At 47.4% G+C, this 20,367-nt stretch overlaps 1 protein-coding gene across 1 annotated transcript in view; it reads right to left on the bottom strand.

Moving 5' to 3' along the window:
- Positions 1 to 20,367, bottom strand: part of LOC144767909 (NXPE family member 1-like) — a 357,584-nt gene that overhangs the window by 163,019 nt on the left and 174,198 nt on the right. Inside the window, exon 4 of the mRNA XM_078651249.1 lies at positions 271 to 1,064. Coding sequence (XP_078507375.1) covers positions 271 to 1,064 — 794 coding nt within the window. The remainder of the gene's footprint in view (positions 1 to 270; positions 1,065 to 20,367) is intronic.

Below are 20,367 nucleotides of genomic sequence, written 5' to 3'. Positions count from 1 at the left end.
ACCTATGACTGGGGGTGTATATTTTGCCATTGTGCAACATTCCGTGCATCATCTTGTGTGTTTTGGGCAACAGTCTCTGCCATGCTGATAGGCTAAGACCTTAACCCCCTCTTTTCATTGCCCACCTGGCCAGAGCAGCAGCTTCTTACTAAGCACCCGTCTTTCTTTCATTGCCAGCGCCCCCAGAGTCATAAACCCGGAAACTTGGAGCACAAATACACAGAAGCTGTTGCGGACAGAGCTAGAAAATGGACACTGTGAACAACTTACTTGGCAAAGAGTGGCCGCTCCAGCTCGGTGAAGTATGAGCGACCGGTGTAGTAGCTGGTCATTTTAGTTATCGAGCTGCAGAACATGTGCGCAGGTCTGATGCAGTAGAACGGATACTCATCCAACGCCTCCATCAAGTTGCAGACTTCCTCCTCAGTGTCCAGGTCATACGAGCAGATGGCTTCAACCTCATGCGTTGCATTGGTATATCTCACCTTATGATCTATGTAGTTATAACCAGTGTTGCGTCCCCTCCATAGAGCCGCCACAGCTTCACTGGAGTGGATCACAAAGAGGGACACTTTCACTTTTCCTTCCCAGAATAAGATAAACTTTACATGATATGTTCCATTGTGGAAGTCCACAATCTTCCCAGAAGCTCCTGCCTTGAGATCTGGCGAGTAGATCCTCGCTCGCAGGAAGTCACCACCATATTTCTTCCTGTTGCCCAAGTAATCGAAGACGTCAATCTGAATGGTCACATTGTCCCCAACGCAGTACCTCTCTCTGGGGTTTATGATGGACACCTTGCTCTTTGCCGCACACGTTGTGTTATCCGGGTGGGTGAAGCTTACTTTGGTTATCCGTTGATCTATTTTTCTCATGATAGTTTTTACTTGTAGGTCAACGTCGTTCGATGGAGCCCTCCTCTCTGACTCATTTACAGCCCTCATGGGAACCTTTGGAAAGTTCATCAACGTGAACATTGATTTGTCTTCCAGGTTGTCTTTCATCTTCTCCAAGAGTGGTTCTGAGACAGACGTCCTTTGACAAAAATGGCTTAAAGTAGGAACCTGGCAACAACAAGAAAAATATTCACTTGATTATGCTGCATTATACACAGAATTCTCACAAATAGACATAATTGTATAACCTTTTTTTTAATGTATCAATGACGTTCGAGAAAAAGGTAACAGTATCGACCTATACAACAAACCACCCCTTTGAACAAAACATTACAACAATGAGACAGACGTGCCATAGGACTTCAGTTGTAGTAGCAAGGGTCAGGATATCACAGGAAATGTTAGAGTGGGAGAAGCTCAGAACTGGAAGCTGAAAACTCCACCGGGTGGAGCACAGAAACTGAGTGATGGAGCTGTTTGCAAGTACGAAGTGAACCTCAAGCCTCCAGCATTGATTGGGGTTTCAAGGGAGAAAGCAGAATATTCCTCGATATGTCTAAAATGAGATGCCACTTTGCATTTAGTGCTCAAGAGAGGTTGAAACTTGGCCTTATTTTTTTACTTTGACCCGGTCTCGTATGATTAGTTATCTGCAGTTGGTGCTTTGATTTTTTAGGGTCTAGTTTTTACAAAACTCTGGGCCATGGCCAAGCGGTGAAACAAGATGGCCGCAGCCTAACATCGCTCCGCCCTAAACCCTTCCCTTCCACATCTATCCACCCTAAGAATCCGTGACCTGAGGCGAGAACCAGCTGGCGGATGCTCCGCCGATCAGAACGAGCCGAGCCAGAAATCCAGCCCCTAGACAAAAGCATAATTTAGGACAAAATCCTAACTTTAGACAAAATCCTAATTTAGGACAAAATCCTAACTTAAGACAAATTCCTAACTTAAGACAAAATCCTAACTTAAGACAAATTCCTAACTTAAGACAAACTCCTAATTTAAGACAAAATCCTAATTTAAGACTACTAAATGCCTTCTGTGAATACCAAAAGTAGTAAGTTTAGGATTTTGTCGTAAGTTAGCTCTGTAAATCTGGCCCAATGTTTCTAAATTGTAAATGTTGTGCTGTCACTTTATTCCTGATTGTGTGCTACATAAGTACTTCACACTTTGCCTCTAAGTTAACTTTGGCTACTTTTTGTGATAAGCTACCCAGGGATAAGCACTGGGTAATTTAGCCCCCGTTTGAGGTACACCCTGCAACAGATTGTGCCTGTTGATTGACTTGGGCTCATACCCCAGTGAAACAACAATTTAATTTCTCAAAACCGTATTTTAGAAAGAGGTTGTGAGAAGTTGGCCTGATAGGTGATGTTTCCAATTCTGGAACCACCTGTTATCAGACCAAACAATCCCTTATGGTGTCTGGTTGTAAGTCAACCTTATTAGACAAGCTATCCTAGGGGTAGCATGGACTAAGCAGCCTAAAGGCTTAACTTAAGAGGTCGTGTTAAGCGAGCTGTTTTACCACATACAATCCTGTAGTACCAAATGAAAGGACACCACACAAGTATATATTATAAAAATATATGTATTTATTACTAAAAACAATCCCCAGTATTCTTTATGAATAAAGGGGCACAAGCGTTAAATCAAAAGCACTGTTTAAACATAGAAAGTTGCACAATTATGGATGAGGGCAGGGGGCCACTCAAACCATATACTAAACAAGTGGTATAAGAGATGCCACTCGAGCAGTGGTTAGGCCTAGGGCCTAGGGAATCGCTGGGAGCAGTCAGGACAAGCAATGCTGAAGTCGGGAATGGCCCTCGGGATTCGGGAGATGTGCGGAAAGCGCACGCACGCACCAATGTTAACCAATGGTGCGTAAAAGTTGTAAAGTTAAAGTTAAAGGACACTTCCGCTGAACCTAGAGGAACAAAACTTAACACACAGACCCTAGAGGTGTGCACCAGTGTGGGAACACCGGCGGAGCAAAGTTACCTCACCCACAGGAAGTGGGTGCACAGGGTCGAAGTGGCGTCGGGTTCTGACTCGCAGGCTCTTGGTGCTTGAAGCTGAAAGGGCTGCAGGCGGGTTAAAGATGAAGTGTCCGGTGGAGTCCAAGGGTGGACTCAAGTTGAAGAGTACCTGAAAGCAGAGGGGACAGAGTCTGGGTCACTCAGCAGTGACCAGGGTGGAACCAGGACGGAACCAGGCAATGTCGGGCGCAATCAGGTGGTCGTTGAGGAGCTTCTCTCCGCTGTCACGTGGGCTCTGGGGCATCTGCGACGTCCAGGAGCAGGTCACGATCTGTCCCACGCAGGCTCTCACCATCGGTGCAGTCGGCTTCAAGTTTGGAGCAAACAAGCCTTGGCAAGAGCAATCCACGCGGGATCGGAAGATTGCTTCTCACTCGGACCAGGAAGGTCAGAGTCGGGGCTCCTTTTCAGGGGAGCTGGTGTGGATCTGGAGCAACCAGATTCACGAGTCTTCTTAGTCGGTTCGTCGGCACAGGGACCACTAGCCAGCTGGCAAGTGACCGGGCCAACGCGTTGAGCCAAATGGAGCAGAAGGGCCCCACGCAGCACTCGTTGAGTGTGGAGGGCTGAACTTCGGCTCAGGAGTAGCTCAGGGTGGGGGCTTCTCAAACCCCGGTGTACAGCTGCGAGGGTCACTCGTGGGCTGCACGGTCAGCGTCTCGTGGTCAATTCAAGATGGCGTGCCCCACGCTTCCGGTCGCCTCCACGGGTCTCAGCTTTGCAGGGACTGTGGATCGGGCTGTTAGAAGGCAGGCAGGCTTAATCTGGTCGATCTCAGTCGCTCGAGTTCCGGCAGGAACTGCAACTAAGTAGACGTCGAGGGCTGGATGGTGCCTGCTGCTGTAGGGTGGTCACTCCTTGACCACAAGGGAGATTCTTCGGGCTTCCACGTTGAGATGGAGGGCGAAGGGTCCAGAATTTCGTTTCAAATGTTTCTTCCAGGAAATCTGATGTGCATTGGCACTGCTCCCACTCTTATTCGAATCTGGTGGGCGTGATTACCTGCTAGGTCCCCCCCTATGGGTGGGACCCAGGAAGTGGGTGGATACACCCCCTTCCTTTGATCCAGGCCGCCCTGGCACGAGGGCTGGAGTGCCCCAGAACCGGTTTGGCCGGATTATGCAAGGGGCAGCCTTGTGCTCCCCAGACAGTGTCTGGTTTCTTTCAAACCTCCCTGCTACAATCCACTATCTCCTGTCTGGAGGGCGGTGACACCCTCCTGTGACAGGAAACCCTTTGTCCAGGACCCATTTGGTTGAGTTTCGGTCAACTGCAGGGGTCCAGACATTTGTCTGTGGCAGAGGCATCCATTTTGTGGATCTAAGGTCTTTGGAGAAATCAACCGCATTAAAGCAAAGTAACATGTCTTACCCCTCTAGAGGGGTGGAATGCTATCCCCGTCGCCAGAACTGGCGAGGGGATAGTATTCCAAATCGTATGACACCTTACACGACATGTTTTGATAAAGCCAAACCAAAGTTGCTATATAACCGCGAGGATTATAAGGCACTTAAGAGTATATGGTATGGCATTATCCTGAAACAGCTTAGGGAGTTGTTCCCGACAGCTGCAGACAGGCTCAGCTCATGCTAGAGCTCCATCTCACATGAAACCACGCACTCTGCCTCCAGGATTGATGAGGCCTTCCATAGGAGTGGCTCACAGGTTAATATGTGTCCAGATATAGGTTTAGATATAGGTATACTATATCTAAGCAAGGGGTGATTACACCACCTTAACCCAGCTGAGTGATCAGCCAGTTGTGTCAATTTAAGAACCAGCCAGGGGTGGCAAAAGATATGCTGCAGCCCCTGGTAGGCCTTGGTGGCCCCTATGCCCTGGGCACCTATAGTGCATTATACAGGGGCTGACAAGGAGTCCATTTCCAATTGTGGTATGTACCTAGGGTACATGGAATCCATTTTACAGAGAGAGCAGATGGCCTGGGGCCCTGATTAGCAGGGAACCAGGTCAACTAAGTAAAAAAAACCAGCTAAACACAGGCAAAAAATCCGGGGTAACCATAGTCAGGTAGCCACCTTCCTACATAACCCCCCCCCCCAAACGAAAGGAGATAAGGCTATCCTTGGCCAGGTAAGCCTATATTGCCTGAGTGGCCATATAAGGAAGTACCTGCACTAGCATGGGTACCCCCTGTCTCATGGTCCACTAAGCAGTCCCTCACCCTGGGGGTATCAGAGGGTCTCCACCATAGGGAATCACTACCTTGGGTGTGTTTATGCAAAGTTAAAGGCTGGTTTGGATATGGAGTATTGAAGCGAGGCTCTACTAATTTAGGGCTTGGCTTCCTCCAATTATCTTCCACCATGTGTGCCCTTCTCTCTTTAACTGAGTTGCACTGTGCTCTCAGGGTCAACCTCTGGCTACCTAAAGCTGGAGGCTGGGTCCCTCTGTTTGGCTTGCTGGAGGGACAGTTCAGGTTTGGGCCCCTTGGGTCCCAGGTTTGGCTGTGCCCAACAGAATCCATCTGTGGGAGGTCCCTAACTGTTTTTAAGGGGGCTCCCTCAGGAGTTTTTAAAGTTTTCACCTTACTAGGGCTACTAGTTTTGGTGCACCTAATCTTTTGATGGGGGTGCTTTATTTGACAGGGGGCCCTCTGGGTCTCACTGTCCTTCTTGTCCTCTGCAGCCCTGGGCTGGCTAAGGCAAGGTAGAGAGGGGCAGGTTACCTGCTCCAGACTGGGTCCCACCTGAGAAGGGTCCACCGCCATCAGAGGCTCTGTCAGGCCAGGCCTAACAACCTCTGGGGCAGTTCCTTCATCAGGGGTAAGATCAGTTCCCTGAGGAGGCTGATCCTGTCCTAAAGTCTGGTGAGGGGGAGATTTCTCTTCCTCCTCCATGCTCTCAGTTTGTGTGGAGTTATCCATCCTTTCAGGCTTCACAACACACATATCAGTTTGAGTTTGGGCTGTGGCCATCACAGCCCCACCAACCTTTTCAGGAGGAGACTCAGTTTGGGTTTCTGCTGTTATCATAACAGCTTTGCTATTCTGTTCAGGAAGAGCTTTTGCTAAAGATGGGGCAGAGAGTTTCTCAGCCCTACCAACCTTTTCAGGAAGGACATCTTGAATTGGGGCTGTAGCCATTACAGCCCCACTAACCTTTCCATTGGAATTCACCATTCTAGAATGGGTTTCCTGTTCAACCTCAGCCCAGGCTGAGATCTCCAAATCATTACCAAGTAGGCAGTCTACAGGCAAGTTTGGTGACACTGCCACTCTCTTTGGGCCAATGACACCTCCCCAGCTGAGACTTACTACTGCCATGGGATGATTTGTTTGGATTCCATCAATGTTTGTAACCTGGTATGTGGCACTAGGTAAAAGTTGCTTAGAGGGGACTATGCCATCAGCCACCATGGTGATGCTAGCCCCTGTGTCTCTAAAAGCTTCAACTTTCAAACCATTGATGATGGGTTCTTGTCTATACTTGCTCAAAGTATTTGGGCAAGCAGAGAAGTCGGCAAACCCCCTGCCAGTCTCATAAACAAGATCATTTGGGGAGGGGGACCTGGATAGGCCAGGGTCCTCCTGGGCTCCAAAAGTAAACCCACCCAGATTCCTGGGTGTGCTTCCACTTCCTGGGGGATTACTGCTGACAGTAACAGGAGGTGTTGAAGCTGGCTTTGGAGGTATATTTTCTTTATTGTTATTCTTGGGACAACAGTTGTCTGTTTTGTAATGCCCCACCTGTTTACAGGGATAACAATAAGGCTTTTTCTCAGTTGAAGAAGTGTCTTGGGACCCACCCCCATCCTTGGAGTTTTGGGGCCCTGGGGAAGTCTTTTCTTTACTTTTATCCCCACCCTTATCTTGAGGCTTGGTAGACTCCTTCTTCTGGTTACTGTCCTGATTCTTAGGCCTAATCCTGGTTCTGACCCATTTGTCTGCCTTCTTTCCCAATTCTTGGGGAGAGGTCAGATCAGAGTCCACCAGGTGCTGGTGTAAGAGCTGGTTCTGACAATTACTTAGGATCTGCTCCCTCATAATCAAATTATACAATCCTGTAAAGTCATGTACTTTGCTGCCATGTAGCCAACCCTCCAGAGCCTTAGTTGCACAATCAACAAAATCAGTCCAGTCCTGAGTCTGTGTCTTCTGGGTGTCTCTGAACTTAAACCTGTACTGTTCAGTGGTTAAGCCAAACCCATCTATCAGAACACTCTTCAGGACTTTGTAATTGTTTGCATCCTCATGTCTGACAGTGAGGAGCTTGTCTCTCCCTTTCTCTGAAAAGGAGTACCATAAGATTGCTGCCCACTGTTCCTCAGGGACCTGCTGTACCATGCAGGCTCTCTCAAGAGCAGTCATCCATTTGTGGATGTCATCCCCTTCTTTGAAGGGGGGCACAATCTTTGTCAGGTTTCTACTATCATAGGACCTGGGTTTCTTTTTAGGAATATTGCTGCCACCAGTGGCACCTAAGCCACTTAATTTCTGCTCTCTTGCCAAGGCAAGTCTAGCTTGAGCCAAGGCTACCTCCTCCCTCTCTATCTGGAGTTTGACAGCCCTCATTCTGGCCCTATGCTCTAGCTTTTGAGAAGCACTCATGCCTCTCTGTGATTCTCTGGAGGCACTAGAAATATGAGAGTCCCCTGAGGGAGATCTCACTCTTCTGTTGCCTGGGAGAATAACATGATGGGATCTGGGGAGGTGCTGGCCCTCTCCATTCCCCAGTAGGTCCAAGTTGGCCTGGCTAAGCCTGGCAACTGGAACCTGGCTACCCCTCTGATCCTGATCTTCTAAGTCCTCAACTTCTGAGTCCTCCTCCTCCTCTTCATCATCATCTTCTTCCTCCTGAGGGAGGTCAGTTACAGGGGGGTTCCCTCCATTTCCTGTTTCTAGGGAAGCTTCCTTCGCCTTTTCTAAGTCATCCTGTTCTAGGATTTCTACCAGGATTAGGCAGGTGGGGCTTCTGCCCCTTTTTTACCCTCTTGCTTTGCACAAGGCAATCAAGTCTCTACGGGTTAATTTGTCATATCCAAAAGTTGCCTGGGTAAGGTCAACTGTCACAGGAGTAGACCCTGAGGCTTTTCCTGTGTCAGACATGGTTACTAGTGAGGTGTAAGTGGTGCACTTACCTACACTAAGTGTTTTCCTACTGTACCTTGCTAGTGAGTTGTAGTCAGGGTGTGCTAATCCCTTTAATCTACAACTACTAAGTTCAGTAGAACTTAATATGCTAAGCTTTTGATTTATATGTACCTAGAGGTACTTGATGTGATCTTTCAATTTGATACAAAGATTGCAATGGTAAAACAACAGCAAGCTCAAATCCGCACCGCTGCTCACCAATGTGAGAAGTTGGCCTGATAGGTGATGTTTCCAATTCTGGAACCACCTGTTATCAGACCAAACAATCCCTTATGGTGTCTGGTTGTAAGTCAACCTTATTAGACAAGCTATCCTAGGGGTAGCATGGACTAAGCAGCCTAAAGGCTTAACTTAAGAGGTCGTGTTAAGCGAGCTGTTTTACCACATACAATCCTGTAGTACCAAATGAAAGGACACCACACAAGTATATATTATAAAAATATATGTATTTATTACTAAAAACAATCCCCAGTATTCTTTATGAATAAAGGGGCACAAGCGTTAAATCAAAAGCACTGTTTAAACATAGAAAGTTGCACAATTATGGATGAGGGCAGGGGGCCACTCAAACCATATACTAAACAAGTGGTATAAGAGATGCCACTCGAGCAGTGGTTAGGCCTAGGGCCTAGGGAATCGCTGGGAGCAGTCAGGACAAGCAATGCTGAAGTCGGGAATGGCCCTCGGGATTCGGGAGATGTGCGGAAAGCGCACGCACGCACCAATGTTAACCAATGGTGCGTAAAAGTTGTAAAGTTAAAGTTAAAGGACACTTCCGCTGAACCTAGAGGAACAAAACTTAACACACAGACCCTAGAGGTGTGCACCAGTGTGGGAACACCGGCGGAGCAAAGTTACCTCACCCACAGGAAGTGGGTGCACAGGGTCGAAGTGGCGTCGGGTTCTGACTCGCAGGCTCTTGGTGCTTGAAGCTGAAAGGGCTGCAGGCGGGTTAAAGATGAAGTGTCCGGTGGAGTCCAAGGGTGGACTCAAGTTGTAGAGTACCTGAAAGCAGAGGGGACAGAGTCTGGGTCACTCAGCAGTGACCAGGGTGGAACCAGGACGGAACCAGGCAATGTCGGGCGCAATCAGGTGGTCGTCGAGGAGCTTCTCTCCGCTGTCACGTGGGCTCTGGGGCATCTGCGACGTCCAGGAGCAGGTCACGATCTGTCCCACGCAGGCTCTCACCGTCGGTGCAGTCGGCTTCAAGTTTGGAGCAAACAAGCCTTGGCAAGAGCAATCCACGCGGGATCGGAAGATTGCTTCTCACTCGGACCAGGAAGGTCAGAGTCGGGGCTCCTTTTCAGGGGAGCTGGTGTGGATCTGGAGCAACCAGATTCACGAGTCTTCTTAGTCGGTTCGTCGGCACAGGGACCACTAGCCAGCTGGCAAGTGACCGGGCCAACGCGTTGAGCCAAATAGAGCAGAAGGGCCCCACGCAGCACTCGTTGAGTGTGGAGGGCTGAACTTCGGCTCAGGAGTAGCTCAGGGTGGGGGCTTCTCAAACCCCGGTGTACAGCTGCGAGGGTCACTCGTGGGCTGCACGGTCAGCGTCTCGTGGTCAATTCAAGATGGCGTGCCCCACGCTTCCGGTCGCCTCCACGGGTCTCAGCTTTGCAGGGACTGTGGATCGGGCTGTTAGAAGGCAGGCAGGCTTGATCTCGTCGATCTCAGTCGCTCGAGTTCCGGCGGGAACTGCAACTAAGTAGACGTCGAGGGCTGGATGGTGCCTGCTGCTGTAGGGTGGTCACTCCTTGACCACAAGGGAGATTCTTCGGGCTTCCACGTTGAGATGGAGGGCGAAGGGTCCAGAATTTCGTTTCAAATGTTTCTTCCAGGAAATCTGATGTGCATTGGCACTGCTCCCACTCTTATTCGAATCTGGTGGGCGTGATTACCTGCTAGGTCCCCCCCTATGGGTGGGACCCAGGAAGTGGGTGGATACACCCCCTTCCTTTGATCCAGGCCGCCCTGGCACGAGGGCTGGAGTGCCCCAGAACCGGTTTGGCCGGATTATGCAAGGGGCAGCCTTGTGCTCCCCAGGCAGTGTCTGGTTTCTTTCAAACCTCCCTGCTACAATCCACTATCTCCTGTCTGGAGGGCGGTGACACCCTCCTGTGACAGGAAACCCTTTGTCCAGGACCCATTTGGTTGAGTTTCGGTCAACTGCAGGGGTCCAGACATTTGTCTGTGGCAGAGGCATCCATTTTGTGGATCTAAGGTCTTTGGAGAAATCAACCGCATTAAAGCAAAGTAACATGTCTTACCCCTCTAGAGGGGTGGAATGCTATCCCCGTCGCCAGAACTGGCGAGGGGATAGTATTCCAAATCGTATGACACCTTACACGACATGTTTTGATAAAGCCAAACCAAAGTTGCTATATAACCGCGAGGATTATAAGGCACTTAAGAGTATATGGTATGGCATTATCCTGAAACAGCTTAGGGAGTTGTTCCCGACAGCTGCAGACAGGCTCAGCTCATGCTAGAGCTCCATCTCACATGAAACCACGCACTCTGCCTCCAGGAGTGATGAGGCCTTCCATAGGAGTGGCTCACAGGTTAATATGTGTCCAGATATAGGTTTAGATATAGGTATACTATATCTAAGCAAGGGGTGATTACACCACCTTACCCCAGCTGAGTGATCAGCCAGTTGTGTCAATTTAAGAACCAGCCAGGGGTGGCAAAAGATATGCTGCAGCCCCTGGTAGGCCTTGGTGGCCCCTATGCCCTGGGCACCTATAGTGCATTATACAGGGGCTGACAAGGAGTCCATTTCCAATTGTGGTATGTACCTAGGGTACATGGAATCCATTTTACAGAGAGAGCAAATGGCCTGGGGCCCTGATTAGCAGGGAACCAGGTCAACTAAGTCAAAAAAACAGCTAAACACAGGCAAAAAATCCGGGGTAACCATAGTCAGGTAGCCACCTTCCTACAGAGGTCAAAAGCCTTTGACTATGCTTGTTATTCCTCTCAGACTTTTTCGTCTCTTCCAACTTTGTCTCAGCCCTGCTTCCTTTCAAGTAACCTAGCACAACTCAAAAAACACAGAGACATTTATAAAATACTTCGGGGCATATTATCAACACATTACGATAAATATCGCAAAGTGTTGTTAGCGCTATTTTTTGATCGCCAGCTATCGCTGGATTTCAACGCCGAGATAGCGCATTATTAACAACGATTATCTCTGAGGCGTTATGAAATCCAGCAATAGCGGCGAAAAGCGACATTATCGCTTGAAAATCCAAGATAAAAATTGGAGATAAGGAAACCCTTGCTGATATGCTCCTGTGACCTTAACCCTGCAGTCCACCTCCCATTAAGTAGATGCCTACGTCACCTTTAAAGCAGGTGTTAAAATCCTGCGATAAGGTGGCTTAGCGCTATAATTCTTGTCACTAAGCGGGTCTGCTGAAGGCTTGTAAAGAAAGCGAAGCCTTCTTAGCGACCATTTCCATGTTGTTTTGCTCCGTAACGCCTACTTTACATGTCATTAGCGATGGCATGCAAGGCCATAAGAAACAGAAGCAAAACCATGGAAACTAGTGCTAACAAGGCTTTTTCTTTTTTTAATCTTTATTCTGTCTTTAAACCAGAAAATTATGGCAATACATAATCGGAAAGTTAAACAAATGATTAACATAGAATAATACACAATGCAAAAAAAAAAAGTACAAGGTCATAAAAAGAAATCAAAAAGGAGCTACCAAAGAAAGAAAGAGAGACACCAAGGGGCAGTAAAAGAACATACACAAAGATAAAGGGGCAGGAAATTCAACTTAACCAATCCATAACAGGGGCCCAAATTCTACGGCCCAATTCCTGCCTTCTACGACCTTTAACTCTATACACAGCAGACTCCATGTTATACGTTGCCAATAGCCGAGCCCTCCAGTTACAAGAAGTAGGAGAGTCCGGACTAATCAAGTGTAAAGTTATGCCTGCTCTAAAAATAGACTTTGCGATAAATAGAAAGCCTTGCTCATGTTTACTAAGAGGAGGGTCTTTTTGTGATTGATCAGAGCCTAAAATCACTAAGGCCATATGTATGTAGCTCAAATGGGTTCGCAAACGCCAAAATTCGCAGAATTTTGGCGTTTGCGAACTCATTTTCGCTAAATGGTTTGTATGTAGGAAATTTGAGTGCAAAATAAGGAATTGCAAATTTGCAATTCCTTATTTTGAGATTGCATTTAAGGAATCGCAAATTTTGCGATTCCTTAAATGCAATGTATGAAGCACCCAAGTTGTGCGATTTCTCATTAAGAAATCGCAAATTACCACCAACTTCAAATTGGTGGTAATTTACGATTTCTTTCACAAAAGCACTTTTTTGCATTTGTGAAAGTGCCATGTGGCGCACATACATCGCCTTAGGGCATGTATGTGCGCCATATGCACACACATGTGAATTTCAGGGGTGCATCAGGGTGTCCTTATGACACCCTTGCACCCTTGAAATTATTCTCAATTTGCGATTCTCAAATTACGAATTGCAAATTGAGAATAACTTCACATTCATTCCTATGGGCCTCCTGGCCCATAGAAATGAATGGAAAATTCCTTAATTGCGATTTGCAATTAAGGAATTTTAAGAAATCGCAAAAAAAGTGCTATTGTCTACATACATACCAATTTGCAAAATCTCAAATAGCGATTTCTAAAAAATCGCTATTTGAGGTTCGCAAATGGGTACCTTCACACATATGGCCCTAAGGCTGGTGTAAGAATTAGAGCTTTACCAGTCATTTGAACAAGAGATCGCTTGATATCTTCTATATACTTAACTAGCTTGGAACAAGAAAAAACATATGCACAGTGCCCGCAGCCCAAGTCCCACACCTGCTACATGAGTTCCCTCGGTGGTTAGACCATGCGACAACTTTAGATGGAGTTAAATCCACATTTGTAAAGCGCACAATCACCCGTAAGGGTCTCTAGGCGCTGGGGGCCGTCGGGAAGATTAAGCGAGCTATTGCCCAGAGTCACATGGTGCTGGGCTAATCTGCCGCCGGTGCTGGGGATCGAACCGTGGTCCCCAGATTCCGGAGTCAGTCGCCCTGGCCGCGGCGCCACACCTCTTCCTGGAGTAAAGTACAAATCAAAAGCGGAACTATAAAATTGGGACCGCAGACTGCCCGATGATTGACATCTGATCGGCCAACTCCAAGGAAACACCCGGGACTTGTGTGAAGACCAAACTTGGTTTGAAGGTCTGAGAAAGAAACAAGTTGACCCCCACAAAGAGGTCCCCCAAAACCTTAATCCCCGAAATGCCCTAAGCATAAGTGATTGAGTCCTGAAAAATCATGGGCAAAAGGCCGCTTGAAGCAAAAGGAGTGTATGCATTGATATGTGGGATACCAAATCATCTACGGATTTTTTTCCAGACCGAGAAGGCCGAATGTATAACCTTAATTTGACTTTCTTATAGTAGCTTGGTTCGATGTTACTAACCAAACGATTACAAGCGGCCTCTCCAAGAAGTAACTCAAAGATTGAAGGTCTTGAGTGTTCTGGCACCCACGTCTTCCCGCCAGATATTTTAAGGGTGGGCGTAATTCGCGAAGTAGCACTACGCAAAGCTACGCGAAGTGCACTTCGCACTACGTGAACTTCACGTAGCACTACGCGAGCTGCGTAGTAGCATGTTCGCACTGTGCAAGATGCGTTTTCAATGATTGCACAGTGCGGACAAGCATCCGGCACTGTGCAAGCATTGAAAACGGCATCTTGCACAGTGCGAGCTGTAGTTTTCTGCTGCTCGAGTAGATTATTACTCGAGCGGCAGCTTGCTCAACGCGAACAGGTAGTTTCTCATTGAGAGCGGTCGCGAGCATGCGCAACCACTCAAAAATGAGAAACTTGACCTCCTCGCGTTGAGAATCTCGCCGGGATGTCATTTTGCTTGCTCGCGGTCGCGAACATGACGTTCAGGACCGCAAACAAGCAAAAAGTGACCGCTGCACTACGCTACGCTGCACTACGCATGTTCGCACTGTGCTACGTGCAGCTCGCGTAGTGCGAAGTTGCGAAAACTTCACAAACTCCGCGAGCGTAGCGTAGTGCTTCGCCCATGGTTAATATTAACGGACCCATATGCTGTGGCAGTGCAGCCCAGCGATACAGCAGCAGGGAGGGCATGCCCCATCCACCCCTTAGTCTAGGAGTATTAGCCACTTCAGCACCCTCCGTGCTTTATGGTAGCCCCACAAAAACCTTAAACACGCCCTTTCGGCGCTTGAAATACAATGTGTTGGGAATTCAATGGGAATAGAATGGAATAGGTATAGGAATTTCGGGAAAATTATCATTTTAACTACATTGGAGTGACCATGGAGTGAGAGATGAAGGTGGTCAAGTCTCTCCAGTGATTGATTAACCTCTTTGATAATCGGTGACATATTGATTTCAGGTATCTCCTCTACCTTAGCCGTGATCTTCACTCCCAGATAAGTAGCAACTGAAGTTGTTAGAATTCCTGCAGGTTTTGAAAAATCCAAGTGTATTATTTGCGTTTTATCGACATTAAGTTAATAACCAGAAACGACTCCGAATTGTTTGGCTAGATCGTAAACTGCCGGGAGACTCGGGCATGCTTCTGTCGTAAAAATGGCAACGTCATCGGCGTATGCCAGTATTTTATGGGTTACACCGTTGATCGAAACTGCCTTAATCCTTAAGCTATTGTCTAATTTGCTCAGGAAGGGATCAATATAGATTGAGAATAAACGCGGAGAGCAGGCGCCGCCCTGGCGAGTGCCCCTGCTAATGGATAGAAGACCTGAATCTTGAAATACGGACTGAGGCTACTGGAGAAGCATAAAAAGCTTGTATGGACTGGATGAATTTCTGTGGGAATCCCTTAGTTTTAAGTAATTGCCATAAAAAACCCTTAGCGCAAGCTTGTAAATAGGGCGATGAAATTATCGCTGCTTTAACGGCAAAAAGTGCCGCAAATTCGGCGATAATGCCCTTGATAATATGCCCCTTCATCCCTTCCCAATACATTTGAAGATGAGATTGGGGTATGTAATTAGGTTTCCAAGCAATATTTAAAATGGCTGTCCAAGCCCTGATTGGTTCTACATGAGCTGTAACCAAGGAATATGGTTCATGCTTGTAAAGAAAAAAAAAGATTTAGATCAGGATTCATCGCGATTCCTTTTCGGTCTGGACTCAGACCACCATGGCGGTCTGCCAGCGTGGAAGTCATCTATACAAATAAATCCATTGAGAGGCTGCGCTGCGGGGGCTCTAAACATTCTTTCTGCTGCAGTCTAGACCTTTGCCATCATGGTTGGGAAGTCCAAGGTTCCTGTTCACCTCCCAAAGAAGCTCCCGCTACTCTCTGAGGGCCTCATTTATGAAAAGTGACGCAATGCTGGAGTGTGTCACAAAAGTGACGCAACTCCAGCAATGCTTCCTTTCACATGGGGCAAGCCCCGTATGAAAGGGCTTGCATCAGTCATACGCCTGCTGTGAGGCAGGAGTAAGAAATTGACGCATTTGTGTCCTAGAAGTGACGCAGTGAAATCTCATAGATTTCACTGCGTCACTTCAATGACCCTTTCTTGCGTCAAAACGCCCCCCTTGCGTACATTATACCTGGCGCAGGTATAATGTAGCGCAGGGGGTTACAAAGTGACGCATCTACCGAGATGCGTCACTTTGTAAATATGGCGCAACAAGGCGCATTTTTTACGCTACTGCTGCGTCACAAAAAGTGACGCACCAGCGGCGTAAAAGTGATGCACAGCCTCATAAATGAGGCCCTGAGTTCTTATGTGTTAGTCATTGGCATCTACTTTAAACATGAACAGGAACCGCTTCTTGATTAACAGCTGTGGAATTCCTTGCCTCTCGCCCTACGCAGTATTCCCAGTCTGCTCCTGTTCAGGAAAAGCCTTAAGACCTGGCTTTTTAACCTTTAGGCTGTTCTTTCTTTATTCTGTTCCTGTTTTACTACTGTTATGTTTTTTAATTGCTGAGCTGCCGACATAAAGCGCCGGGACACTCTTGTTGAGTAGCCGTGCGCTATACAAATAAAAGTATAACATAACATTACATAACATAAGTGTGTTAAAATCTTCAACCGTGGAGCTAGATACCGTGGCTGATGAATAGCGACAGCATAGCATAGCTATCTTATTTCAATATAAAGGGGTGTAGCCCCATGGGTAATTGAGAGGGTTGGTACGATGCAATCTTCTCTGAATCGTATTGGCCGCTGGAACTAGATTCTGTAAACGTCTACCGCTACAAGACTAAGCCACTTGTCTCGCAGGAAGCAAAAAACCCAAAGATTTTAACACACTCTCGCTCTTAAACCATCTACCATTTGTGTGACTCACATTGGATTGACAGTACCTGCAATAAGTACATCTTTGAATCAAGATTCGTATACCATTTGACGCCCGATGGGCTAAGTTGCGCTATATAAGTCTATTCTCATTCATTCTCATTCATTCATTTGTGAATTTAACCTTACCAAATATAGAGGGCATTTCAAATATAAATTTACCAGTCCTGAAGATGGTCTCGCAGATAAATTCATAGGAGACCGAAACGTCGACCAGCGCCTTTTCCTATTCATCATTCAAATTGAAAATCAGGAAAGGTGTCATTAGGATCTACAGAGTTATATATTCATGTAAATGTAAATGTAAATGTACAGGATTTTATATAGCGCAAATCACCAAGCGGTTTCTAAGCGCTTGCTTAGGGAACCCGTCCTGGTATTCCCCTGTGAGATAACCCCGGCAGGGTATCCGCGAGGTGAAAGCCAGGCATCCCGCCGCGAGGGGCCGTTGTGGAGATTAAGCAAGCTATTGCCCAGAGTCGCAGAGTGTGAACCCGTGAATCGAGTAGGCACCGGAGCGAGAATTGTCGAGTCCATGGACATTTTTATAGGACTCAAGACCCCGCCGAGCCGGGAATTGAACCCTGGTCCCGGGCTGACCTCTGCTTCCAGGTCTGCCTCCTCTAACCAGTGAGCCACACTTCTATGTATTATTGACATTCCTGTAGGCCTGTTTATATATTTGTATTTCAATTTCATCACCTTTTTAACTTGAAGATAAACTCAATATTTTTCTATATGCCCGTCTAGTTGTTTGTTTTTGTGTATCCGTTTTATGTTGAACAACTGTGTGTACTCTTTTTATAATTTGAAGAAAGCTCTATCGCTAATTTATTTTACTATAGGACCATCGAATTGTCCTGATCATTATGTCTAAAATTGATCAAAATATATTTTTGAAAATAAATTCCCTTGAAGGACCCCTTACCTTTTCATATATTTTTACCCAAGCCCTCAAGGGTATTTTGGGTTGCTCACTGTTATAAACCCAGGCTGTGGAAATGGCGCCAGTCCAGGGAGAAAGGGCAGGAATGCACCGTATTGCATAGATACGGTGGCCAAGATTCACAAAGGTTTAGCATCGGGTTAGCGCTACTTTTTAAACTCTAACCCAATGCTAAACTTTTTTGGGGATAAAAAAACAACACAAATTGGCATTTGCATTGGCTTGTATGGAAAAGTCACTCGAAACGGCTTTGCATTACTTTGCGTGAATGGGACGATACACGGGTGGTACATGCGTGTTCCGATGCAACCTCCCACGCTTTCTGATGCTAAATCCTATCTACTAACATCAGTAGACAGGGTTTGGTGCTAAAAATAACCCTGCTGGGAAGCAGGTGTTAAAAGGAGAAATGTTTTCCTTTTCCCTGCTTTTCCTACTTTGCACGTGTGCTGCAGTGCGGAGCACACATGCAAAGTAGGACAAGTTTTAAAGTTGTCTACCTATAGTATTTTGTCCTGGAAGGGTAGCCTTCCAGTACAAAACCTATGGTAGACTCAGGCATGAACCCTAGCACTATGGCGCCAAGGTGTGAGCCTGGCGCACGGCAGCTCAACTCTGTGCCTGCGCGGGGGAGAAGGGAGGAGAGAGCCGTATCTCTGAAGATATGGAGGATATTGCTCTCTTCTGCTCTGTATCTCTGTAGATATGGCTCTCTCCTGCTCCGTATCTCTGTAGATATGGCTCTCTCCTGCTCCGTATCTCTGTAGATATGGCTCTCTCCTGCTCCGTATCTCTGTAGATATGGCTCTCTCCTGCTCCGTATCTCTGTAGATATGGCTCTCTTCTGCGCCGTATCTCTGTGGATATGGCTCTCTCCTGCTCCGTATCTCTGTAGATATGGCTCTCTTCTGCGCCGTATCTCTGTAGATATGGCTCTCTCCTGCTCCGTATCTCTGTAGATATGGCTCTCTCCTGCTCCGTATCTCTGTAGATATGGCTCTCTCCTGCTCCGTATCTCTGTAGATATGGCTCTCTCCTGCTCCGTATCTCTGTAGGTATGGCTCTCTCCTGCTCCGTATCTCTGTAGATATGGCTCTCTCCTGCTCCGTATCTCTGTAGATATGGCTCTCTCCTGCTCCGTATCTCTGTAGATATGGCTCTCTCCTGCTCCGTATCTCTGTAGGTATGGCTCTCTTCTGCTCCGTATCTCTGTAGATATGGCTCTCTCCTGCTCCGTATCTCTGTAGATATGGCTCTCTCCTGCTCTGTATCTCTGTAGATATGGCTCTCTCCTGCTCCGTATCTCTGTAGGTATGGCTCTCTTCTGCTCCGTATCTCTGTAGATATGGCTCTCTCCTGCTCCGTATCTCTGTAGATATGGCTCTCTCCTGCTCCGTATCTCTGTAGATATGGCTCTCTCCTGCTCCGTATCTCTGTAGATATGGCTCCCTCCTTCTCCGTATCTCTGTAGATATGGCTCTCTCCTGCTCCGTATCTCTGTAGATATGGCTCTCTTCTGCTCCGTATCTCTGTAGATATGGCTCTCTTCTGCTCCGTATCTCTGTAGATATGGCTCTCTCCTGCTCCGTATCTCTGTAGATATGGCTCTCTCCTGCTTGGTACCTCTGTAGATATGGCTCTCTCCTGCTCCGTATCTCTGTGGATATGGCTCTCTCCTGCTCCGTATCTCTGTGTATGTGGCTCTCTCCTGCTCCGTATCTCTGTAGATTTGGCTCTCTCCTGCTCCGTTTCTCTGTAGATATGGCTCTCTCCTGCTCCCTATCTCTGTAGATATGGCTCTCTCCTGCTCCGTATCTCTGTAGATATGGCTCTCTCCTGCTCCGTATCTCTGTAGGTATGGCTCTCTTCTGCTCCGTATCTCTGTAGATATGGCTCTCTCCTGCTCCGTATCTCTGTAGATATGGCTCTCTTCTGCTCCGTATCTCTGTAGATATGGCTCTCTCCTGCTCCGTATCTCTGTAGATATGGCTCTCTCCTGCTCTGTATCTCTGTAGATATGGCTCTCTCCTGCTCCGTATCTCTGTAGGTATGGCTCTCTTCTGCTCCGTATCTCTGTAGATATGGCTCTCTCCTGCTCCGTATCTCTGTAGATATGGCTCTCTCCTGCTCCGTATCTCTGTAGATATGGCTCTCTCCTGCTCCGTATCTCTGTAGATATGGCTCCCTCCTTCTCCGTATCTCTGTAGATATGGCTCTCTCCTGCTCCGTATCTCTGTAGATATGGCTCTCTTCTGCTCCGTATCTCTGTAGATATGGCTCTCTTCTGCTCCGTATCTCTGTAGATATGGCTCTCTCCTGCTCCGTATCTCTGTAGATATGGCTCTCTCCTGCTCCGTATCTCTGTAGATATGGCTCTCTCCTGCTCCGTATCTCTGTAGATATGGCTCCCTCCTTCTCCGTATCTCTGTAGATATGGCTCTCTTCTGCTCCGTATCTCTGTAGATATGGCTCTCTTCTGCTCCGTATCTCTGTAGATATGGCTCTCTCCTGCTCCGTATCTCTGTAGATATGGCTCTCTCCTGCTTGGTACCTCTGTAGATATGGCTCTCTCCTGCTCCGTATCTCTGTGGATATGGCTCTCTCCTGCTCCGTATCTCTGTGTATGTGGCTCTCTCCTGCTCCGTATCTCTGTAGATTTGGCTCTCTCCTGCTCCGTTTCTCTGTAGATATGGCTCTCTCCTGCTCCCTATCTCTGTAGATATGGCTCTCTCCTGCTCCGTATCTCTGTAGATATGGCTCTCTCCTGCTCCGTATCTCTGTAGGTATGGCTCTCTTCTGCTCCGTATCTCTGTAGATATGGCTCTCTCCTGCTCCGTATCTCTGTAGATATGGCTCTCTTCTGCTCCGTATCTCTGTAGATATGGCTCTCTCCTGCTCCGTATCTCTGTAGATATGGCTCTCTCCTGCTCTGTATCTCTGTAGATATGGCTCTCTCCTGCTCCGTATCTCTGTAGGTATGGCTCTCTTCTGCT

Source organism: Lissotriton helveticus, chromosome 7 (genome assembly GCF_964261635.1).
Source record: "Lissotriton helveticus chromosome 7, aLisHel1.1, whole genome shotgun sequence".
NCBI classification, from domain to species: Eukaryota; Metazoa; Chordata; class Amphibia; order Caudata; family Salamandridae; genus Lissotriton; species Lissotriton helveticus.
This window is presented reverse-complemented; position numbering and strand designations above follow the sequence as displayed.